We start from the raw sequence: 25,382 nt of genomic DNA, 5'->3' as shown, positions 1-25,382 counted from the left end.
CAGGTCCCGTGCTGTGACTATGGAGACAGGGAAGTCTGTGCTGGGGATGGGTGGAGAGATAGATTCAGAGGCTCACACCTGCAGACCCTACCCAGACGAAGGGGGCCCCCACCACAGAGAGGCCGGACACACCTTGCTTCTGGCTCGACACCAGATCTGGCGCCACAGGACAGGCTGCATTGCAGACTCATGAGCTGCCGTTCCCCAGCAAGGGCATGGAGTCGACCTAAAACCATTCCACATCTGGCTGAGGGTCTTCTGCATATGCTTAAGCACATGTGTAAATGAAGGCAAAGGACCCCAGTGTCTTCTGTCCCTGGCACTCACCTAGGACCCGAGGCCACATGTTCACAAGGCTCAAGACTTGGCCTTCAAGAGCGATGTGGGCACGTTAGAGTACATCTCTTGATGGGTTCATGGGGGTGGGCATGAGACACAGCACGTGTGACTTGTGTGCTCAGTATGTGCTGCAGAGCACTTCACTGTTCATCCTCTGCATCCTTGCAGTGGTCCATTTCAAGTTTGAGCTCAAGAGTCAGGAAACTTGCACAAAGTTGCCAGAGTCGCTGAGGGAGAGTCTCTGCCATTCAAGGCTTGGGCTCCTGACAGCTTGCTGGTGCAGAGAGCAGGCAATACAGAAGGTCCCAGGAGTCCTTCTCAATGGCTGACCCAGGTCCACAGGACTCAGGAGGAGTCCTGGTGTAGCAGACACCCTCCCCACCTGACCTGACCTTCCCCCCTCCCCACCTGACCCTTCCCCCCTCCCCTCTACAGTTTGCAGTTTTTGCTGTGAACTCAGTTACACAGACAACGGCTCCTACTACAGACAGAAAACATGTATTCCTGTTTGTCCCCAAGCTGAGCGTCTCCAAATCTCTGGGTACCCAGTGAACGGGTGTCTTTTGACGCCGCTGTTGCTGGCTGTCATGTGCCACTGACGTGCGACAGGTCTGACTCTCAGGGTCAGGGGCCGTGATTTCAGTCATATAGGAGTCCAGGTCAGGGGCTAAGGGGCTCTCAGCTTGTTCAGAAGGCACCGTCAGCTCTGGAATTGCCATTGACCATGCTCACAGTTTCTGGATACAGTTGTGTCTCAGAGGGTCAGGTGAAAATGACCTTGGGTTAAATTACACTTGGTTGTTGTCCTTATTAAGCCACCCTGGAAGCATCTGGGGGTCTGTTTATTTTATCTGGAACTTTGGAGAAGTAAATACCCCCAATACAACTCGAGACAAAATAATAGGGATTTTAATGACTTTTTGTTTTGAAATCATTTTAGATTCATAAAAGCTTTAAAAAAAAAAGTCTTAAAGAGAGGTAGAGGCACCCTCCACCCAGTTTTCCCCAAAAGCAGCATCTTAGGTCACTAGAGTGTAATACCAAGCCAGGAAGTGAGCACTGACACTGTGTGTGTGTGTGTGTGTGTGTGTGTGTGTGTGTGTGTGTGTGTGTGTGCCTTTGGTTAGTGCAGATTGGAATCAACACCACCGTCAAGAATTTGTATTTGGGGCCAGCCAGATAGCTCAGCAAGTAAAGGTTCCTAACCAGCAAGCGCCATCTCATGACCGGAGACAGACTCCTGGGACCCACCTAGTAGAAGGAGAGAACAGGGGTCCACAAGTTGACCTTTGACCTCCACACATATGCTGTGGCATATGTACACACACACACACACACAAACACGTAATAAAAAAGGATTTGCATTTTAAGAACAACTACACTCTCTGCCAGGCACTGACATGCCAGAAGAATGACTTAGAAGGACTCCATCATTTACCATCCAAGCCTGTGCGCTTCTAAGGAAGGAGTCACTATTAGCAATTGTAGCAGAGCAGTGGATGTTAACTAGGTCATCCAGGGAAAAACCAAGACGGTCTCCAGTGGTACTTCATTTGACCTTAGCCTTGAGATGATACCTCCAGTGTTAAGCCCTTGAGCCTTATGAGATGGACACTAACCACTCCATGGCACAGACAGGGGTGAGAAGTTCAGAGACTCATGTAAATACCAGGTCCAAGGGTTCTGGCCCTTAGGAGCAGTGACAAGACAAGAACCCAAGGGATCTGAGTTCAAGTCATGACTGCCTCATTGGCGTTTTGCCCATGGCTTCCCACTTCTCTTTTAGGTAGAAAACAATGGAGATCAAAAGAGGGGAATCATTTCTTTATCCAACATGCTAGCAGCCGATGTTGGGACTGTGGTACCAACATGTGTGCAGGCGTGGGTGTGATATGCTGCTTGATTGACACATGCGCAGAGGAATAGATCTGAGGGGCCCATAGACTAGTCAGACGGAGGGCACTGAGGTTAGTCTGGCCCTGGGGACCTATGGAGCAAGGGGCTTGTGAAGCCTCTGAGAGCTGGTAGCTAACTAGAGAAGGGATGAGCAGTCATGCACGGACTGAGGGCCACCACAGTGTGGGTGGGGTAAGGCAGGAGACTGGGGGAGAGGAGTCTGTGGTGGGAATGAGATAACAAGGGGCTATTGGGGTCATCTGGCCATGGACCAATGGCAGCTGAGCCTTTAAAATGGCCTCTGAAGACAAAGCCTCAGAAACACTGGCTAGCTGTTACACGGATTTCTCTGTCATTTGTCTGGAAGAGTGTCAAGGAGGGTCCTCAGACACCCCTGTCCTCCAGTGCCATCTGATAAAGGGGACCAGAGCCTGGCAGAGTGGGTATCAGTGTTTACACTCATGTGTGCACCATGCAGCCTCACTAGAGGGGATTGCTCTCACCCTGCCCTGGGCCTGATCTTTCTTTGCATGACTGCTTTTGAGTTGCCTCCAGCTTGGTCTAGACTGCGAGTCCACTGCCTCCCTTGCCCCAGGGACCGCCACCCTCTTCCACGGTTAGGTCCAGCAGCGGCAGCGCCATTGTCCAGCTCGGCCTCTCTCCATTCCCCGGTGTTCTTTAACCCCTAAGATCCCTGCTGCAGGTTCCACTGCCTGTTGGAGAGGGTGGCCCCGGGAGTCTAAAGAGAGGGTGCCGCCCCGCTCTCCAAACTGGCAGAACCAAGGGAGACAAGAAACGGTGTAGCAGGGGTTTGGAGTTTGCTAACTCGGTCTTGAGACGTGGATGTCGGAGCCACGTTTCTAATGTAAGATCACCGTCCATCTTGAGGAGGGCACGGGGATGAAGCAAGGGGGGAGTTGGGCTGCCACACTCCCAGACATCCCACAGGTCCCGTGAGCAGGATGGCTTGGGAGAAGGTGGCAGGGAGGGACATGGAGAGGGGGCTGATAGGATGGCCGAGGGAGGAGGGATGGGCGGCCAAGGGGAAGGTGAAAGGGACATGATGGGGGGGGGGGGTGACAGGATGCCTGACAGGGGAGTGACAGGAGTGTGGCTGAGGGGAAGGGGACAGAAAAAAAAACATGAAGGGGGAGAGGAAGGTAAGGGGAGCATGGCAGGGGGATGGCTGAGGGGAAGCTGGCAGGCTGTCTGAGAGTAGCTGAGGGGAAGTTGATGGGGAGATGGGAGGGTGGTGACAAGAGTCAGGTGGAGAGTTAATAGGGGCTGATTAATAAAGAAGTGACAGGAAGATGGCTGAGGAGGAGAAAGTGACGAGGTGACAAATGGGGTCGATGACAAGAAAATGGCTGAATCGGGGGGGAGGAGACAAGAAGGTGGCTGACGGGAAGGTGACAGGACAGGCATGGTGGAGACAATCGCAGGGTAGCTGAGGAGGAGGTGACGGGGGAGGAGGTGACGGGGGAGATGTCTGAGGGAGGCGTGACAAATGTGACGGGATGTTTGAGGGGACAGAACAGAGTGGCTGAAGGGGAGCTGATAAAAAAGCAAGGCCAAGGGAGACAGAGCAGGAAGATGGCTGAGGGAGACGTGACGGGAGAATGGCCATGGCCGAGGGAGCGGTGAGGACTGATGGGGAAGTGACAGGGTACTGATGGGGAAGTGACAGGGTACTGAGGGGAAGGTCACTAGGAGTGGCTGGGGAGAATGTGTCAAGGTGGCCAGGCAGGTGTGAGATGGGGCCAGCAGGCCTTCAGGAGAGCCAGCCTCCCTCAGCTTTGCACTTCGGACCGGCCTGTGACTCACGTCACCGAGGTGCTGAATATTTCAGTGGCGGGTGCTTCTGAACAAGGCAGAGCTTTGTTCTCTTTACAGAATAGCCTGACTGGGAGTCAGTGGGGCCTGAATGACAAGGTCAGTCTGCTTTTTTTTTTTTTTTCTAGATATGGCCCAGGGCCTTATATGGAACAGCCGATTTCCTACATTTTTAGAAGCTTGAAAATGCCAAGTCCCATCAGAATCTGTGATTAAGGGTCCTGGAGAATGGTGTGTACAGAGCACCTGCCCTCCTTCTCCTCAGTGGCTGGTTCAGGCCCGGCCCCTGCTGGGGTCTGAAAGGGTCTGAATGAAGGAGGAAAAAAGCCTTGAGGCTTTGGGATCTCATTGGAGGTCAGGATCCTAGGACACTGTGGAGTCTCAGACCTCCCCGGGTGTGTTCTCAGGGGGCAGGGACAGCAAGACTCTACTTGTCATCTGCTAGGCACTTCAGTGACCCTACAGTACCCTAGTTCCTCTGTCCCACCTCTGTGGCGCGACACTTAAAAGGCCCCCATCTTTGTTCCTGGGTACATCCTCCCCAGACCATGGGCTTGCAGGAGGAGCAGATCCAAAGCAGGTGCCTACCAGACCATGCACAGGGGCAGTTGCATCGCAAAGACTGGGCGTGGGGTTGGGGTGGGAGCAGGGGAGCGCTCACCCACGCATTGGCTCACTCACTCGTCAGTCAGCCCATAGCAAAGAAGATTGCCAGCTGTTTTGGTCCCTTCTCACTGTTATAACTGCTCGGGAGTATTCCTGTTCTGTTCTGGAGGCGATGAAGCTGAAGGACTAGCTCCAGAACGTTCCTCATCTGGTGAGGACGTCTCTGCTTCACAGATGTTGCCTCTTTCTGAGTCCAAATGTAACAAAAGGCAGGGGTCAAAGGGCCTAGCTATTGCCTGCGCCTATTTCTGAGGGTATTCACCTCACCGCCGCCCCGCCCCCCGGACCTACCAGCCTAATCATTCATAAAGCCCCCACTTCTTTCGTATACTGTTGTGTTCGGGGTCCCGTTTTAGTGTGGATTTTGAAGGGGACACACACATACTTCCTACATGCTAGGATTAGGAATGAAATGTTCCTTTCAAACAAATATCCAGACTCCTGAGGCATGGAAGCAGGGCCCTGCCTGCCATACCCACCTGAGTCGGCTGTGGTCAGAGCTGTGGGAAAAGCCAAGATCACCCCGCTTCTGGGATCCGAGCACCCTGCCCAAGCTCACAGTGGAGTCAGGCCTGGCTGGGAGCAGCTTGGAAAAGGCCACCTTTGGAGTATAGGAGTTTGGGGCGGGGATTGCCATAAGTGCAGCCTCTGAGCTAATATCCCAACGCTAACTCCATCCAGGGCCCCCCTGCCTTCTTCCCACGCCCCCACCCCCCAGGCTGGCCCTTCAGTCTTCCACCTTTGTCTTTAGCTCAGCCTCTCCTGCTTTCCTTTAACCCCGTCCTGAAGGCTGACTGGACACTTGAGCCCTCGCCAGGCCCAGCTCCAATCCCTTAAGCGTTACGGTGGCTTTCCACTGGGGATTGCCCTGATGCTCACAGCCACCCTGAGAAGTGCCTCAGATAAGTGCCACCGTGCCCCTGGGTGGGAAATGGCTTCTCTTCCCGTGCAGTACTCTGTGTGTGTGTGTGTGTGTGTGTGTGTGTGTGTGTGTGTGGCAGGGTGGGGGGGGGGGGACTTAAAGATGGGGTAGGCTAGATTTCTGATATCATAGCCAACTCTTTCTTTCTCACTTCCAAATTCCAATGAGCAAGCCCACAGACAGAGCCCCCCTGTCCCTCACGAGAGTCCCCAGCCAAGTCATGGCTTAGCATCCCGTGAGTGTGCATGACTGTTGGGCGGCTGTCAGTAGTAGTTCCCCAGATAGGATTCTCACATCTTGGGAAGCAAGCCAGGCCTGTGCTCCAGGGGCCCCACCGTAGCTCCTGCAGGGCCAGGGTCGTCCCTGCCCCCTTTGAAGGCCTTCCATCACTGACTATGGGGGGCTGGGACAGGCCACGTAGGGCTGCAGGCTCCTCGAACTCCTTGTCTGCTGTAGACCAGGTGGGCGGGAGGACGGACATCCCTGGCACTTAGCGTGGAGATTTATGGTGCTACTGGAAGAGGCCTGGCCTGGCCCTGTGCGGTCTGGAATGGCCCTCAAGGCGGGGACAATAAATCCATCCCATTATTTTTTATGAGCCTCCCACCCCATAAACAACTCCTCTGGCTGGTAAGCCAGCTTCACGTACTTCTCCTGGCCCGGCCTCAAGCCGGCGCCAAGGGCACCCCAGGGCCGACTTCTCAAGGCTGGCGGGGGATCTTTCCACAAAGCTGTCTGTCGGCCCTTGGGGGCTTTCAGGAATGGATGGTGAAGGGTAGAAGGTGAGCCGCAGCCCAGAGGGAACAAGACGAGAGACGGTCCACCCACCTGGCCCGAGGCCCCTTCTCGGGGATCAGTCCTCGAGCCTTGGTTTCTCGCTGTGTAAGTGAAGCATGTGTCAGAATTGTTCATGGGGATGAGAACGAGGTTGTGTGCACAAGCTGTGTCCCTCAGGAAGTGTCCATCCCTGGGCTCCACAGCACTGGGTCACCAGCACATCCATCATATACAGCCAGAAAGCTTCCCAGCTGAGGATGACTGGGCCTGGCACTAGGCCTGGATTTTGATGGCTCCTGAGTGTCATCTATGTGGTACTGCTAACCCATTGGTGGGATGAAGGGTTCTGGCCATAAGCAGAGACTAGCTCTGAACTCAGGTCTGGCAGCTTGACCATATACCTAACAAACAGGCGGACGGGGGGGGGGGGGAGCAGAGGGTACTGTGCAGCCTAGGCCCCTGAAACACAGAGGACCCCAGCCAGCCTTGCCATGCATCCTGCCCTCTACCCAGGTCAGGGCTGCCAGCTGCTGACCTCTGGCCAGGTTAGTGCAGCTGCTACCAGCTCTCCCTGAGCCTTCACACATCCAGCCCGTGACCATGTCCTTCCCCTCTTGACCTTCCCCCAGCTCCCCACAGCATTCTAACTCAGATCTCCATGGCCCGTCCTTGCCACAAATCCACCCCTGCAAAAATCCTGCCACTCCGTGTCTGGAGCTCCTGTCTGCTCTGACCATTGCTCCCTGGAGAACCTTCTCAGATGTCTGGGCTGCGTGGCTTTGATTTATAAAGTGCTTTCCTGTTCCTTGAACAGAGCCCAGCCTAGAGAGGCCACCCGGGGACACCCAGCACTTACTTCCCCATGGGTCCCTGGTTCAGCCAGGACTCACACCGACACTGTGGCCATCAGGTCAGCTGATCTTCCAACCCCACCAGATCCCTCCCAAAGGGTCTGCCCCCATAGTTCGTCTGTCAGAAATACAAGAGTCCCTCAGCCTCATTTGTCCAGCCTTTCTCATGTAAGCTGGCTTCTCCAGGAGACACTTCCGGACTCTTATCCCACCCTTCACCCTTCCCCATCCCGCTCTCCCGATCCCACTCCACCTCTGCATGGCACTGCACACGCACGAACGCCTGTGTTTATTTACTAAGCACCACCTTTAGATCAGACTAAATGGTGAGAGTATCCTTGGGGACACAGAGAAGCATTCCAGGTGTCCTCCCAGGATCTGGTAAGACCAAAGCTACCCTGAGAAGGACATCCACAGCTAGAGGCCTGTGATCTTTCTGCATCATGTCTGGGGCCAGCTAAGCATGGCATGAGACAGCCTGTCCACCATGTGACTCCCTTTAGGGATCCTGCGGGAAGGGACAAGGTCGATGAGTTAAAACAGATGGGGTACTGTTTTACATGTGAACATGACCTGTGCCACATTTGGGACATACAATTAGGAAGTACTTACCATTTATCTGAAATCCAGTCTAGCTGGCTATGCCGTGTGGCTGTTTGCTGGAGAGAGTGAGTGACTCGTGGCCCAGTGGGCTGGAGGCCAACCCAGTCTTAGGTCTTAGTCCATCTCACAGCCAGACCTCCAAAGCCGCCTCTAGGTCCTCGGAGAGGCTTCAACTCGGTTGTGGTGACACCTAGTGACCGGCCTAAGAACTTCAGGAAGTGAGGAGGAAGGAAGGGTGTCCCGACCTCTCAGAAGGGCTGACAGGGAGGCTGCCCCCGAGTACCATTTTCCATGTCCTTCAGCACTCTTTTAAAAAGGGAGCTTCAAGGCCTTCTGTTCACAGGTGAGACACTGAGCAAGTCCTAAGAGCACACCAGAGGAGGCTGCAGTGAGGCATGGGATCACTTCACCCGCCTCTGCCACACAGATCCTCCTTGGTAACTCGGCATACATCTGTCTACATGTGTCTGCAAACACCTCAGATCTGTCCTCCTAACTCTCTGTGAAGAGTGCCCTATTTCTTGGAGGCAGCTTTCCCAGAATCCAGGAGATGGGACAGGCCAGGGCACACCCGGGGTGGGGGGTGGGGGGTTGTCCTGAACTGTCCAAAAACTAAGCCCTGTCTCATCCAGCACAGAGACAGACAGCCATAGTCTCAGCAGGCAGTGGCCACTGAGGGGGCAGGTCAGTATCCCAAAGAACCCAGGGGCTGTCCTTTTTTGAGGCTTTGGCAGGAGGGGGGGCTGCACTGAGCCCCATAGAAGGAACAGGGTGCTTCCCGGGCAGAAGGGACAGTGAGCCGGCCTCTGTGCTCAGTCACATACCCAGCTGGGACCCAAGACCCTGAGAGGCCCCGAGGGAGCATCTCTGTCCCCTATATGTTCCAGATGAGATAGAGGGGAGGCAAGAAGGAAGGCGGGGGGGCAGGGGGCAGGGGTTCTCTTAAGGGACCAATGCTGCCAGTCAGGGACCGGGCTGATGGGATGAGAAGTGAGCGTTAGAGTGGACACTGGAGACCTGGGGCAAGGGCCCCACCTCTCACGAGCCACCGCGTCCCTGTTGCTGGAGCTGTGACATTCTCAGCGCTCAGCTCCCGGGTTGTTTGTGCAAAGTGCCCGTGGGGAGTAAGTGGATCTGGCTGTCGTCATCCAGAGAGAGCTGGACAGCCCAGAGCGGCTACACCATCTCTTTTGGCTTCTGTGTTGTCCCGTGGTCCAGCCCTTCACCCTAGTCAAGTTATCAGCCTGTGCATGCCTCCGTGCACCTGTCTCCGAAGGGCATGTGGTACCCCGGCAGGTGCATGCCTCAGTGCTCCTGTCTCCGAAGGGCATGTGGTACCCCAGCAGGTGCATGCCTCCGTGCGCCTGTCTCCGAAGGGCATGTGGTACCCCCGGCCTGTACATGCCTCAGTGCTCCTGTCTCCGAAGGGCATGTGGTACCCTGGCCTGTGCGTGCCTCCGTGCGCCTGTCTCTGAAGGGCATGTGGTACCCCGGCCTGTGCGTGCCTCCGTGCACCTGTCTCTGAAGGGCATGTGGTACCCCAGCTTGCATCCCTCTAAGGTTGGCCTGGAGAACTGACAGGACGACATATAGGTTGGCACAAAACTTGACCCCCGGCAGTTACCCCAGGGATCCTCATTATCATACTCCCTTCCCCAGCTCAGTCTGCCCCTCCCTTCATGTGGCTTCTCAGGGGTTCTTCCAAGGACATAAGCTAGGTTTGTTTTTCCCTGATAGGCTGGGGCAGTTCTAGACTATGGAAACCCCCTAAGGTCCCAGCCTTCCGAGTTGGAAGGGGGTGGGGGTGGGGGTGGAGCAGGGCCATTGTTCTCTTCTGTGTTTGAAGGACAAGGACTCAGAGAGTGATACTGTTGATGAAGTTGTCATAGCAGTGACCCCCCCGGGAGGCGCACATTCCAACTCTGACTTGGGCGAGGATGCCAGACCTGTGTTGAGGGAAGGTGACATCCACACTAATGTGGCTGTCATAGCTCCACACACGTGGGACCGTCTCCTAGACCAACAGCTGGCCTATGGGAGGAAGCCCTGGTAGGAAAGCACCATGGTAGGTGCCTGTCAAAGGATCCAGGGAAGGCCATGGAAAGAGGCACCGGACCAGGTGTGGCCAGACACATCTTTCCCCCATGCTGACCGGGTTCCATGAGTGGTTTGTAAAGCAGGCATACCCGCTTCTCAGTCCTGTCAAGAGCAAATGGAATATGGTGAGGGCTTCAGTCCGCATGTCCCATCTTCCAGAAAACTCTAGGAGGAGGCTATAAAAGATGTCCCAAATAAGCCTCTGCTCTCCCAACTGCTTCCTCATTCCTCTCAAGGTACTGTGACAGCTTTCCCCTTGTTCCTGGCTTGAAACCTTATCCCTCTAAAGCAGGCAAAGGTCCCCCTGGCACATGCATGTCACCCCTCTGGAACCTTCCATGGCTCCCTCCCGCCTGGGTTGAGGTCCAAGCACAGCTTGGTCGTCACTTGTCTCACCTTGGAAGCAGGACCCATGGCTGTCTAATTCTGCCCAACAGGTGGAGCTGGGGCTCAGAAGTGAGGTGAGCTGCCCACAGTCACATAGCATGTGGCAGTCGTGTTGCGGATCTGGTGATCGATGTGGCAGCTAAGGGCCTTGTCTCCCCATTGTGCCCGGTCTGGTCCAGCACGGAGGAGACACTCAGCCCAAGTTTGCAGAGCGTAATTGGATTTGGGTGGATCAGATCAGATTAGCTTCGACCTGGCGGGCAGCCTGGGCTGGCGGGCACCAGGCATGAGAAAACCGGGACTTCCGGGAATGACTGAAATTCTTTCAACTCCTCTGTAGAGGGAAACAAGCAAGCTTTCTCTGAACTTGGCACATGTGGCTCCCATACCTACACCTAGGGAGGTGTGCTAGAAAGCGTGTGGTTTGCAGCCCTCTCAGGAGCAGATGTGGTCCAGGCAGAGGTCTGCGGGAGGACAGAGAAGCAAGACTCGCAGTCCTGAGGCACAGAAGCTATGCTGTGCCACCCCAGCTGAGCCCTGGGCCTGGAGCTGAGTATGCACGGGCTCAGCATGAGTGACTGAGGCCTGTGTTTGAGAGGTACACAGGTTGGTGGAGGAAGCAATCTGCGGCCGGAAGCTGCCAGAGCAGCCTGGCAGAGGCCACAGAGGCTGGGGAGAAGCTTCCAATGTACAGTCCAAGTCACACTCATGAGACAGGAGTAGCCGATGCCTAGTGCCTTCATGTCTACTGCAAGGGCATGCCTCTCAAGCCCATGTTCTCCTTGTTTTAAAAATACAGTTTTTGGTGAAGATCATTATGTTTGCATGTGGTACATTTTAAGCTGTTATGTGTAAATAGAACAAAGCTTATAACTGTTAGGAACATAAAGAGGACCTGAGTTCAGTTGCACTAATGCCCTCAGCCTGTCCCTACTCTTCGTGGGAAGCATGTATCTCTGGATCCTGACAGAGAGGAACCAAGGCTACAGCGTACCTGCAAGAGGGCTTGGTATGGGAGCCTGAGATGGGAGGCTATGCTCGGGAGCCTTGGCTCTGCCTCAAGGTTACAGCGGGGACAGAGGCCTTTCACACATGCACACGCACACGCACACACACACACACAGAGTTGTGGAGCAGACTAAGAGTAAGTTTAGGAATCTTCTGGATGCACCCTTGAGACCAGCTCCGGCGTTCCCTGTCCCCTTCCTGTGGCCCCAATGCTGACCGTCGGCTGTTATAGTCACAGTGGTGCTGGACCACTCCCCCAGAGTCTCTCCGGGGTATATGAGCCCTTGGATCATGACTGAAGTCTGGATACTCTAAAGACTTGGTGATAACAGGTCCTCAGAGGAGAAGGTGTAGCAATTTCTAAAGCTCGGAAATCTGTGGTCCAGGGTTCCGGGCCGCATCAGCTCTGCAGGGATGAATTCCTGGCTGTCTGATGAGGTACAGGGCTTATCAGAAGTTGCAATTCTTTGACTAGAAATGGAAATTCAATCTCCTTTTCTTTGCCTCACACAAGCTGAGCTACACAGGGCATATGGGCTCTTCCATGCCTAGGAAGAAAAAGCAGGTACTTTAGGGCATTGATCTGAGGCAATATGAGGCAGCTCTGGGAAATCAGTGTGGCCTGGAGGATAGCCTGGGGATCAGGGGAGTTTATGGAATTGATAGAATTAGAGATGGTCTTAGGAAGTCATCTATGGAAGACAAGAAGAAGGAACCAGGAAGAAGTCAGGGGATACAGCAGACAGTGTGGGATTGTGGACCTTGGGAGAATGGACAGGGTACAGGGGACCAGAGGTCGGATCACAGCTGAAACACTAGAGAGCCACAGAAGTGGTCACATTAAGTAGGGAGCAAAGCGTGGCCTCGGCTCTGGGCTGCCCACTGACAGTTCCCATTCTGAGTCCAGGGGGCTGCTTGGCAGTCAGACTGTAGACAGGCAGGGTGTCCCAGGAAACTAAGTGTGTTCGGATGGCCAAGGAAGCTCTTACCCTGAAGCCACCTCTGAAGAGTGCTCTCTACCAGCCAGCACCCATTGGGGAGTTTCCTCCCTCAGATCTGCAGGAACAGGCCCTGCCATCAGGAGCCAGGGTCCACAGAGGTACTCGGCCTGTCGAATGCATGCCAAGCACCTGGCATCTTCCTGGCTGTGGCTTCAGGGAATGTTTCCACCTAATCCTCAAGGCTGAGGGTCTTGAGCATGTTTACAGGTGAGGCTCGGAGAAGTTAAAAAAGTGGTTGGTCTCTGCCCGGCGGTGGTGGCGCACGCCTTTAATCCCAGCACACGGAAGGCAGAGCCAGGCGGATCTCTGTGAGTTCAAGGCCAGCCTGGGCTACCAAGTGAGTTCCAGGAAAGGCGCAAAGCTACACAGAGAAACCCTGTCTGGGGGAGGCCGGGGGGTGGGGGGGTGGGCGGAGTGGTCTCCAAGGCACACAGCTTATGAGGAAGCCAGACTCATTCCCACGTCTGCTTGACTTTCTTCACAGGGACTCTGTGAATGAAGCTACGTGCCAGGGTGCCAGGCGGGCTCCTAGTGGCAACCCTGGTTACTGGTAACTGACCTGTCCCGCGGGCCAGGTTATTGGGGAGACCCGAGGAGGCATCTCCTGAAAGATCAATGGGGGCGAGAGAGAAAGGAGACCAGGCGCATAAGGGAAGACAGAGTCAGTCTGAGTCGCGTCAAGGTCTCGTTTATTGACTGGGTATTGAAGCTTATAAGCAGGGCTTCAGGCAGGGAGGGGGAGCAGGGGAAGCAGAGAGAGAAGAATGAAAAATTCCTAAGGAAGGGTGAGGTCGCTTTGGTCCCAGGCCCCTGCAGCTGGCTGATTAGCACGTACTCCAGGAAGTTGTACAGCCCGCGGTTAGGCCAGGAACCTGTTTTTGCAAGGTTTGATAAAGTAAGGAAGGTCACACAAAATTCAAGACACAGCTGTCCGGAGTTGGGCCCCAACAGGTAACCAGCTGAGGTTTTTGTACAGAAATAGGCTGTGGCCACAGGTTAGCTCCCTCCTGGTGACTATTGGACTATTATCATAACTCTGTCACCGCTCTCGGGCTCAGGTGCTGTTGGAAATTGAGGAGAGGAGAGGGGGTGGTGGGCGCTTCCTTCGATGCATTGGGTGCCTTAGCTGTCTGCCCATGGCTCAGTTGGTATGGCAGCTTGGCTTGAATTAATGAGCAAATTGAAGGGTCGGAGGAAAGAAGAGCGTTATCAGGTGAGGCCTGGTGCTGGGCAAAGCCGTCATTCATTTCCATCTGTGAATTAACTTTAGACTGCCTTTTCTTTCTTTTTTCCTTTTTTATGGTGCTGGGGAGGAACCCATGGCTGCCCGCATGCTAGCCGAAGTCCACTGAGTCACACAACCAGCCCAAGATATTTTTGGTCTATATTATAATTGCCAGAGACTTAGCCTTTTAAACATGTCCTGTGTTACTGAGGGCCCATGTACAGCACACAGGGTCACAGTTACACTCTTTCCCTAGAGATCCAGTATGGCCCCTGAGGAAGAGAGGTGATCTCATGTGGTCACCGCCTCAGGGGTGTCTTCCCCTCTCCCAGACAGCTTCACTTGTCATGCTCTTTCAGACGGGGGTGGCATCAGGTCCCAGAGCTAGTGTGCAGCACACAGTGGTTCTCTGGCCTTTTGATCTGCCCCGGCCTCCTGATGGACTTGTGACCTACAACCTCTCACTTGACTCCTGACCTCATAAATTCTGGAAACTCCTTACGAATCACCAAGAAGATAAACATCAACTAGGGTCATCAGAAGGAGGTTCAAGCCACTCCAGGCAAACAGAGGAGGAGATAGAGTTTACTGAGTAGATACGAAGATATCCTGGAGCCATTGGCGGCTAAGGAGAGAATCCAGATGGCCCGGACGGAGGCCAGTGCTACACAGCTAACTCTCCAATCTGCTGTCAGGCGGGAGCTGTGCCTCTGTCATTTAGACTGTACCTTCAGGGCCCTGTGGCACTGTGGCAGAATGCACCTGTGGCTGAATGTGTGTGTGCACACACATGCGCGTGTGCATGGAAGGGGTGCCTGTAGTAGCTGACTAAACCCACCCACCACTGGATTGGGACGCTCCACTAGTCATCTCTCCACAGCCCGAGGTTTCCTTCTCTCGTCTCCTCCCACTGGTCTCCAACCTCTGTCTTGTCTGTCTCTCTTCCCAGAGGGTATGAACTGCATGAACAAAGACCATGGCTGTGCCCACATCTGCCGGGAGACGCCCAAAGGTGGGGTCGCCTGTGACTGCAGGCCCGGCTTTGACCTTGCCCAAAACCAGAAGGACTGCACACGTAGGTAGATGGAGGCAAATGGGTCAGACCCCCCCCCCCATGCGTCTCCTACCATTGCTTTGTGGCGGGTCTGCCCAGGGTGCTGGACGTCGGTGAGGGAGGGATCTCAGCACCCTGGGGTGGGGTGGGGAGGCGGGGAGGACAGAGTCTGCTGAGGGGATGGGGGAAGCTGGAGGGATGGGTCCTGACCTCCCAGCTTGGGATTTTCTATACCTGGTGTGACACCGTCAACACAGCCCCAGGCACCGGCTTGGACCATCTGTAGAGCCCTGAACTCAAACTCTCCTGAGGGGATGGAGGGTTACAGCTCTGAGGTCTAAAAGCCCCGCTTTCTCTGTCAGCCCGAGAGGCCCTAGGTGACAGAAGAGTGTGAAGAACGGAGGGAGAGGGTGGACGGGATGGGGTGAACCCGGTGATGACATTTTCCCAGGTTCGAAAGTCGGAACCCAGGGTGAGGATGTAGTTCAGGTAAAAGAACACTCGCCATAGCCGGGCGGTGGTGGCGCGCGCCTTTAATCCCAGCACTCGGGAGGCAGAGCCAGGCGGATCTCTGTGAGTTCGAGGCCAGCCTGGCCTACAGAGGGAGATCCAGGAAAGGCCCAAAACTACACAGAGAAACCCTGTCTCGAAAAACAAAAACAAACGAACAAACAAACAAAAAAAGAGCACTTGCCTGGCCCAGAGCCCTGGGTTCCATCCCCAGCACTGCATAGACCAGGTGTGGTCATCCACACCTGTAATTAAAGCATTTGGGAGGTTGAGACAGGAGGAGGAGTTCAAAGTCAACCTCAGCTATGTAGACAGTTTGAGGCCAGCCTGTGCTGCAATAAGAGCCCGTCTAAAATAAAATAAAATAAACAGAACTTAGTGACCTCCGTAGGACTGATTACAAACCATGAGCCCCATGTCTGGTCTGAAGAAGACAGAGTCTAGAGGTACCATTTCAAGGCCTGCTTGCTTGCCTGGAGATATCTGCCCCAGGACTCAACATAGTACCGCCTCTTTTTATTTGGGGTATGGGAAAAAGGTTTGGCTGTGTCCTGGAACTTCCTCTGTAGACCAGGCTGGCCTTGGAATCACAGAGATCTATCTGCCTCTGCCTCCCAAAGTGCTAGGATTAAAGTCGTACGACATCACACCCATCCCTTGTCCAACCTCTCATCATGGGCATCCAGGTCATGAGGAGGAATGGAAGTGGGAAAGGAAACAGAGCTTAAGACATTCAAAGGTTTCCAGAGCATCAAACCCAACACACCCTGCCAACCGCTTTGTGAGAAGGCAATGGGCTGCAGGCTCTGCTCACTGGTCGTGGAGACACCCAGGATGAATTTTATTCCTTCTGGGTCTGCCGAGAACTGAGAGAGTTCTTCCAACTCAGCCCGACCACAGCTTCATCAGTCTCACACTGTGATGTTGCAGAAACATGTCATGCCGGAGGAGCCTGCTTCTGACTCTTGGAGAATGTGCTCCCGCCTGCCTGAGCTTCTGTGGTTCTTGACCAACTCCACTATAAAGGCCTCAGCTTTCCTCTATTCCTCCATTCTGGACAGCAGACAGCTGGACCACCATCCCCAACCACCGTGACTCTCTCAGCTCATCTTCCCTGAACAGTTGCCAAGACCCTGGGGACCCATGAGCACCTGTTGTTGTCCCTGCCCCCAGGGGCTCATGCTCCAACCCTCGAGGCTATCTACCTGGCTCCCAAAATGGAGGCACCTTCTTCATCCAAGTGTTTTGTGAACTTTTCCTAGGGAGATGGGAACAAGTGCCTACTCACCCTAGATAGTGACAGACATGGGTATGATTTCACCCCAGTCCAACTTGGGGAGCCAATGAGTTTACTGGGCTTATTTATGAAGCATGAATGACCTCGAAGCAACCACACCACCAGAAAGTCTCGTGCCAGCGTGGATGATGCCTTCCCCACAGCTGCAGACAGGATCTCCCGCCTCATCCGTCAGCCTTCCACATTCTCTGTATTCTATCACCACCTCTGACCACATCTGGGGCAGAATTGCATACATATGTTCAGATAAAGATGACAGTTGCTGCTATATTCAAGGATAACATGCTACAACATCTGGCCATGGTCAGGATGTGGGCCAGTCTTTCTCATTACTGCCAGGTCTTTTCCACGGGACAGCGAAGACATGCATGCTGGTTGTCACCAAGGCAGGACAGAGATAGCCTAGGCCCTAGCCTGGCCCCACAGATGGATTCTTCCAACTTCAGAGAAAACACTTGCTACCTGGCCATGTTCAGAGCAGATGGGGCTGACTATAATTCTCCCAGTCCTCGTGCCGGTCAAGGACAGGAGCCAGGCACAGGTGACAGACAAGATGGTCTCCAAAGACTTGCTCCATGCAGACACTAGCAAGAGGGCTTCCAGTGACCTCACTGGGCCAATTTACCACTATAACCCATCTGGGACAAGTGCCACAGGAAAGTTTACCCACAGAACTCCTCTGGGTATCAGACTTGGCTGGAAGGACATGGGACAAGCCAGAGTCTACAGAAAGCTAAGACCCCTCCCCTAGTCACCACGGGGTCAGGAAAGGGCTAAGTGCAGCCTAGGGACATTTGCTGGTCCATAAATCCATAGCTCTACCCTCCCTGACAAGGTATAGAAAGCCTAATTCTATGGCCTAGGCCAAGGAGTTGGGGAAGCCCTATAGCCTCCCTGGAAGGTGGCACTCAGGAGGTCCGGCTTTGGTTCTTTCTCTGTGTTTTGCTAGGCATGGTTAAAGATGGCTTGGCAGGCCAAATCCCCTGATCCCATGTAAACCTAGACACATGTGTGTGTGTGTGTGTGTGTGTGTGTGATCCCAGTGTTTCTGTAGTGAGATGGGAGGTGGGGGCAGGAGAATGCCTGGAAACTCACAGGTCAGCTAGCCTGGTGTACACAGCGGCAAACAATAAGAGACCCCTGCCTCAAACAAGGTAGAAGGTGAGGATCTGCGTAAAGCACAGGGGAGACCTACATGGACCCCAAGCTCACTTGTATTTAGGAACCTTGTACCGTAGAGTTGGTCAGGAGCCCAGGCTAGCCCAGCAATCTCTAGACTGGTGGGGAGAGACTGCATGGCTCTGCACCCCCATCCCTCATCCCATCAGAGTCTAGGGCCCTTTCCAGGAATGAGGATATCCCTTTATCCATCTTGGCCTTCCAAGAGCCCAGCATGCAGAGTGTGGGAGGAACTGTGACAATCTCATCGCCTCTTTTCAAGATGCCCCTGTGCCCACTCTGAAGAGGATTCTCCATAATAAGAAAAGAAAATGTCCAGTTGGGGATTGACCCATCCCCTGGGACCTATGCAGGCCCTGCTCCTGAGCCCTGGGCTTCTGTCCCCAAGAAGGAACACTAGACTGGGGAACACCAGCTTGCTGCCTATCACCACCATCCCTGAGTAGGCAAAGGACAGGCTTCAGGGAGGAGAGCCTGTGGGCTATCTGACTGCCCTGGCAGTTGGGTCAAGAGGAGGACACTGCTGAGAAGCCCTGGCTGCTGAAGACAGTGTGTGAGATGCCAGATAGATGCCCGCCCCTGTCCAGCCATTCTCCTCCTATACTCATCTCCACTGATTTCTCTCCCTTGCCAGCTGTCTGAATGGATCTGCTTACTTAGGGCATGATTAATTCGAGCTCTCAGATCCAGAATTCGGTGCTCCTCTAACCAGGTCTGGCCTCAGACTAACTTTGATAAGTAAACAATGTGTGTAGATAGACTATGGAAAACCAGTCAAGGTCTCCATGAAGACATGCTGTCCGGGCATTCAGGCGACAACTAGCTTGGCCAGCAGCTCGTTGCGTGATAAAGTGGAGTCTCCAAGGGCCCCTGCGAGAGAGCTGACTCAGATCCTCATCCTCTTCTGGCCGTCTCCCTCCCCCCGTACAGTGACAGTGGACCAGCTTCGTGTAAATAAACTTGAACATCAGTTTCCTACTGCAGACTGGCTCCTTCTTGCTCGGTCCCTTTCCCGTGGATGCAGCTTGCTGCTGCTTCTGTGGGGCGTCTGGACCGAAGGACCCTAGATCCTCCAGCCATAGGCATCAAGCAGCCACACGATGTAGGCTGTTCTTACATACACCCCAGATGACCTGAACTTGCTTAAGTTCTGTCTACTGGGGATAGATAGCTGAGCTCCACGGTCAGTGCCGTGAGGGAGCAGAGCGGGGGGAGCTCACAACAAGGACCCACAGAGAGTGGCGTCCAAGGGAACACCCCTCCACCTGTGCCAAGACACAGGCAGTGGATAAAGCTGTGTGAGAACTAAGAAAACAAGTGGTTCTTTGAACCACGGCTGTCGTCTCCCCCACAACTGGCCCTGTACGTCTTGGTGTAAACAGGCATGGGTCCCAATGGGACTGATGGGGCTAAAGTGTCTTGCATGTGTGTCTAGCCTCTCCCTTTCCCCCGACCTTCCACTCTCTTCATGCATTAGTTATGGGAAGCTCAGAGTCCACTCTTGGGCCCACCTCTAGAGACTAGCATTTCTATCTGGCACCCTGGAGGGGCTCCTTGACAGAGATGCCAGTCTGCTGCCTTCAGTCCTCCAAGGACTGTTCCCTGGCCACCTCAGGCTCTTGCTCCCCACCTCCCACGCGCCCCCCCCCCAAAAAAAAATAACCAGTTCCGATAAACTAACCGTTTCTGTTGTTCTGTTTATACACACGTGTGTACACTTTGGGACTAACTAGTAACCTGTAACTATGGAAATGGAGGCTGTCAGCACAGCTGCGAGGACACAGACACGGGCCCCATGTGTGGTTGCCACCAGAAGTACGCCCTGCATGCGGATGGTCGGACGTGCATTGGTAAGTAGGTACTGCGACTGTCACACTGCCCCTGCAGGTGCCCTGTGTGGTCCCCCTGTCTTGGAGGAAACAGAAGGGAGACAAGAAGAAGAATCACCCATAAGGCCGATGGGTATGGCAGGCATCCCAAGGGCCAGCTTCTGTGAGAATCTGTCCTGGGTCCCTCAGTACCCTGGGACAAAGTTCTCTAGGGTTGGGTGTCCCTAGCGGGGTTGCCGCTCGGCCTCGACGCAGGGGATTGCCTGCAGCCGTGTGCTTCAGCCTGGGGACATCACCTGTCCCTAAAGCACTGGTATTTTCTAATGTGAAAAACTCTTGGCAGCCTCCCTGAGTCGCCGTGTGAGCACTGTCGGTCTGGGCGCTGTTCACAGACACGTGGAAACTGAGTTTCCTGACACGCGGCTCACTGTGCGGGTGGAGGTGTTCACCCTGCGTGGGGGCGGGCGGGCATGTGTGCTTGGGACTGCTGCTCATTCTGAGCTGGAGGGCTCTCCTTAGGACTTCCTCACCCACCCGAAGTCCTTTGCCTCTCAGCCATGCTCCTGTCCCAACACCTGCTTGCTCCATGGAATCCTGATTGAAACTCAGCAACCTCCTTCTTCCAGGCCCGTGTTCCCAAGGGCAGCTTGAACATTTGTAGTTATTTTATGCAGTAATTACTAATATGTTTTTTTTCCCTCCTGTTCAAAAGCAACAGCAAGATTTTTTTTTTTTTTTTTTTTTAAGTAAGAAAAAAGAATTTCAGACTTTGGAGCCAAGGGTCTACTTGCTAGGACCCAGCGTGAGTTGGTGGGATCACACTCACTGATTTCTTTGAAAAGGCTCCATTTCTTAGGAACAGCTTGAGGGGTGATTCTTGAGGGGCTTTTGAGTGACAGAAAGGTGTTTGGTGAACCCATGTACGCACACGTGTTAGCTGCTGTCCTTTCCCGTCCCCTGTCGCTGCTCCTTGGTGTCTTGGAAAGCTGGGTGCTGGGCCGCGCAGGGATCCCAGGCCATCCCCTCTGTAGTCGGGGGCTGTCCTGCTGCCTGTGGTGGCTCTCCCCTCCTCTGTGTGGCCTCTTCTCTCAGACAGCCATTTTTTTTTTTTTTAATTTCGTTTTACCTCATTCCCGCTGCTTCTCTCGTGATGGTCCCTGATTGCCTGTCTTGTCTGATAACTGACACTCATTAATCATCTTTCAGAGCCAAAAGCCAAAAACCAAACCAACCAATCACAAAAAAAAAAAAAATAATAATAATTAATTAAAAGCCAAACCAGGTCTCAGACCAGTGTCTCTATTGCAGCCTGATCCCATCTAGAACTTTCTGTCCTCTGACCTCTCTCCCTCCGCTGTCCTGCCCAGAGCTGTCTGAGTCGCTCTGGCTTCCCTCTGTCTCGTCTGTCCAAGTCTCCCATGTCCAGTCGAGCCTGCCCTGCAGCCACTGGACCAGCACAGACAACTGCCGGGCATATGAGCCCCAGCCTGGGTCTGACCCTTCTTGTCTGTGTCCTCCTTGCTCATCCTTTCTCATCTGATTTTTATAATTTTTTTTTTTTAATGTCTGCTGCATGTGACAGTCCCTGCTTGGATCTCTTTTCCCCCAAGCCCACACTTCCTGTCAGTCCCCTCTCGTTAGAAACTATCCCCCTACCCAACTCCAGCCACTGTGACTTCAACTCCCGGCCAGGATGAGAAACCTCCTGTCCCGCTTTGCTCTCGGTCACCCGGTCCCAGCGAAGCGTCTTGGCACAGCTTTGTGCCCGGTGGCTGGAGGCTCCCCTGCTGGCCCGAGCCATCGCCCTCCTGCACGCTCCTAAAATGACTGACCCTTCTCCACAGTCCCCCCGTTGAGCACTTGAATGCTTAGCTCTGGTCCTCTAGACAAGCAGGCAACCAGTGCTGCCCAGATCCCCTGGACTTCCTGTCTGTCCATTGGGATCCAGTGTTCTCTGTGTGTGTACGTGTATGTTTCTCTGTGAGTTTTGTTCTTAATTTTGCATGAGTGGCAGCATCCTTGTAACAGGGCATCTGCTGTCCCGAGTATATCCATCACTAGACCTCGCAAACCTATCCGCTTGTCCTGTGCTTTGTCCTGTACCTGCTCGAGCCGCAGGGACCTGTAACCGCTTCTCTCTGTGAGCCCACGGCATGCTGTCTGCCTCTGTGTCCTCCACACAGGCTTCCTGCTGACCTTAGCCACCTACCCTGCTGGGCTGCACACAGACCCTGCGTTGCGTCCCCCCACCCCGCCCTCCCACTGTGTCCAGGTCGCGCTGTGGCCACCTTTCTTGTCTGCATGCCATCCCTCCCACCGTGCTTCCTCTTTGCTTCACCCTGAGCACACCCGCCCGAAAGTTCCTGGGATTAGCCCTTGGCGAGGGCACCGTGCTGGCCCGCGGCATGCTGTGTTGGCTTTGTGTGCGCCGCCACGCCAAGAGGCTGGCTGTCTTGGGCCGCGGGAAGTGGGCTCTCATTAACCACCGGCTCCGTGTTTGTCCCTTACTTGTGTTCTAGAGAAGGATGAGGCTGCAATTGAGCGCTCTCAGTTCAATGCCACGTCAGTAGCTGATGTGGACAGGCGCGTGAAACGGCGGCTCCTCATGGGTAACACTTTTCTTCCACTTCCTTTGTCCTCCTTACCCTGTTGGATGTGTGGGTGGCTGGGAATGGATGCTGGCCTGGGGGCGGGGTCCTGGTGTGTGGTCTTGTGTGCACATGCCAGCTTTGGGGAGTAGGAGAGCCTGGGTACGGATGTGCGAGTGTATGGTATGGATGCTGGCGGGGAGGTATACTGCTGTGTGAGCCTGTCTTGTGTGCTAGTATGTGGGTGTGTGTGTGAGCGTGAGGAGGTACGTCTGTAGGGTGTGGGGTCTCCGTGTGTTGTATGTGAATGTGGGGAGGCTCCACTACAGATGCGAACTCATTATTTTCCTTTTTAAGTTTTTTTTTTTTTTTTTTTTTTTTGCCCTCCATCAAACACGTTTATTTCTTCGTATATTGTAGCAAAAGGACCCAGCACCCGTGTCTAGTGGCCTGAGTGCATAAGCCTCCTCCGCTCACTTAGAAACCAACATGCACATTAGGCTCCCAGGATCAGCCACAGAGACCCAGTGGCCGTTGGGACCCTGGCGAGAGGGGGTTCTGTGCAGCATGGTCCTCTGACCTTGCTCTTGGAGTGTCAGGGGAGGCCTGCTGGCGGGGCTGCTGTTAGACCAGCCCAAGGAGAAAGGGAAGGGAAGAAGGAGAGTGTGACCACTCTTGACAGCAGAGTGTAGACAAGACACGGGGTTCCGCCTCTGCATTCGCTCCTTTTCCCGCCGTCAGTGGGTCCCCTGGTTCTAGGTTGCTGGCATGTGGGCTGTGCCAGCTGACTGCTCCTCCTGAGCACAGCCACAGCCGCCAGGGTTGTCACACCCTGCTCCCTGGCACTGTCGGGCTCACACAGCCTTGATAACTGTATGATTGGGTAGAAGAGTCCCTATTCCTCAGAAGAAGAGACGGAGATGCCCTCGTTACCCCACATTGCTGAGCACCACTAGGGATCATGGCCACATGGGTCCTGGAGGTCAGAGCCTGAAGGTCGTAGAGAGGTCATCTCCTTTTGTAATACTAATGTGGAGGCCCCAGCTGGAAAGCACGTGAATTCCCAGTACTTCTCTCTGAAATAGGCCCCTGTGAAAAGAGTTAGGATGCTCTAGGACTGCAGACCCTAGCTGGTAGCTAACCCCCTGTGAGGCAGGACAGCTCCCGGGTGATGTGAGTAGATGTAAGGTCCGGAGGATAGCAGAGGTGGCCATCCCTGTTTTATTTCATGCTTGTTGGAGCACACTTGGGCCTCACATTCAGAGCCAGGCCATGTGTGGAAAGCCAGATAGATGGGAAGGGGAGGCAGAATTGAGTCAAGTGTTGGCCTCAGAGAGGGAGTGTCAGCATACTGTCCTGGGAGATTCTAAGTCCGGAGGTGGCTTGGGCCCTCTGAGGTCCCAAGATGGGAGGGAGGGGGAGGGAGGGAGGGAGGGAGGGAGGGAGGGAGGGAGGGAGGATAGGCCAAGGGCAGCATTGGGCAGTGGGAGAGGAAGATGAGGGACAGGAAATTCCATGACAGGCCAGATCCTGGGTCACCTGGCTGCTTAGACTGTGCCTCTGACCCCAGTACTGACCAGCTCTCCACCAGAGGACCAAGGTGAGGGTGTGATGTAAGAGAAGATAGGGCCAAGGCACGGAGTATTCAGAGTCCACTGGAGTCACATGACTGCCAAGATGACCATGCAGGGTTCTTCCAGCCACTGCGGATGCGGTTTGTTTGGGGAGTGAGAATGCTGGAGGCAGGGGGTTCACCCCTCAGGAAGCAATGGTGAGGGAGTAGCTCTGCCCCCCCCCTTCCTACCTTGCCTCCCACCCTGGCTTTCTGTGCTCTGTACACATCTAGAGCAGGCCGACTCTCAGGCCAAGAGAACCTTGGCCTTCTTTCCCTGTGGGTGCCGAGGGCTACAAATCCCTCCGCCAGCGGCTTCTCATCGTGAGCTCCACAGTGGAGGTGCGGGATTGAGACCACACACGCCACTCTAGCTGCTAGAACCAGGAACTCTCCAGGAGAGATTCTGTGCCCTGACCACAGAGGCCACATCCCTTAGAGGTCTACAAGTCCATTATCAACCTCAGAGTTGTGAGCCAGAGCCAGGGAACACACAAAAATCCAGCGGATACAACACAGAGACAGACTTGAAGCCCTGGGCACATACATGTCAGTCTCCAAGCCTCTCAGCTCCTTCTGGGGACCTACCTACTCTTTGCTCGAGCTGTGGTATTTTGACTACGAGGGTCCCAGTTTAGAGCCTAGAAGCGACCCAGTCTTGACTCAAGCCACAGCATCACTCATGCAAGGGTGCTGGTAGCTTTTCAGGCTCAGAACCCCACTTCCGAAAGCACCAACCAGGCAGGGCAGAAAAGGCCAGTTGACTCTGGTAAAATCCATGTAGTCGAGGGAGGCCACAATGCTCTCTTAGGACAGAGGTGATCCCATTTCTGGTAGGACAGCAGGGTGCTAATGACTGAGGGAGAGCCACAATGAGGCCATCTGTATCCTTCTGGAGGGAGTAAGGTGAGAACCCCCAGGAGACCTAGAGTCCATTCAGACCAGGAGGCCTCCCAGCACAGGGCCTGCAACACAGTGGCAACCCTTCTTGCCATGTGGGTGCTGAGTTACAATAAGTGGTCCAGCCAAGGCTGAGAGGACTCTCTGTTAAGGCACAGTCCACAGTGGTTCTCTCATTGATCCAGCCCAGGACCCCAAGTTCCTTGCCCGTAGTAGAAGCTCTAAAGCCAGTCCCACACATGTGAGACTTACTGGGCAGTGTGAGCCATGGCTCTCCTTCAGTCCTTACAGCGGTGCCCACCTTTCCTGATAACCCCTCTGCTCAAATTTCCTCTGCTCAAATTTCCCGTCCTCTACAGTGCTGCTCCCTTGGGTCCCCACAGTCCCAGAGGCACCTGTCCCACATCGTGAGTGCAGGACCTCAGTCCTGAGGAGGGAGGTAAATACGCTAGGGCGGTCTCCTGAAAGTTACCAAGTCCAAAGCCAGTCACCAATCACAGAATGTACCTGAGGCTCAGCAGCCTTCGGGTTCTAGTTATTCGCCCAAAGGCACCAAGTAACAGAACCTACAGCCAGCCAGTAGGGTTCTGCAGGAGCCCTCAGGAAAATGGAGTGCCTGTCCCTCCAGGGCAGTGACCCCAGCCTTGTACTCTGTCCAGGCTTCACTAAGAGCTGGTGCTGGTGTGGTTGATAGATAAGGACACAGAGAGAGAGAGGAGTGAGAAACTTCCTCCCTGGACTGTCCTGGCTGACTCTGCATCTGTCACCTGACTCTTTCGGGCCCACATTTCTCTGCTTCCTCTCGGAG

General features: G+C 54.3%; 1 protein-coding gene across 2 annotated transcripts in view; it reads left to right on the top strand.

Annotated features, from left to right (window-relative positions):
* Scube1 (signal peptide, CUB domain and EGF like domain containing 1) overlaps positions 1–25,382 on the top strand; it is a 130,798-nt gene that overhangs the window by 55,985 nt on the left and 49,431 nt on the right. The window contains exons 5-7 of one of the 2 annotated variants that reach the window (XM_052748494.1): positions 14,555–14,680; positions 19,379–19,495; positions 21,994–22,083. In XM_052748494.1, coding sequence (XP_052604454.1) covers positions 14,555–14,680; positions 19,379–19,495; positions 21,994–22,083 — 333 coding nt within the window. The remainder of the gene's footprint in view (positions 1–14,554; positions 14,681–19,378; positions 19,496–21,993; positions 22,084–25,382) is intronic. The other variant, XM_052748495.1, reaches the window with a different exon arrangement.

The sequence above is a fragment of the Peromyscus californicus genome, unplaced genomic scaffold (genome assembly GCF_007827085.1).
Source record: "Peromyscus californicus insignis strain IS unplaced genomic scaffold, ASM782708v3 Scaffold_20__1_contigs__length_68692818, whole genome shotgun sequence".
Lineage (NCBI taxonomy): Eukaryota > Metazoa > Chordata > Mammalia > Rodentia > Cricetidae > Peromyscus > Peromyscus californicus.
This window is presented reverse-complemented; position numbering and strand designations above follow the sequence as displayed.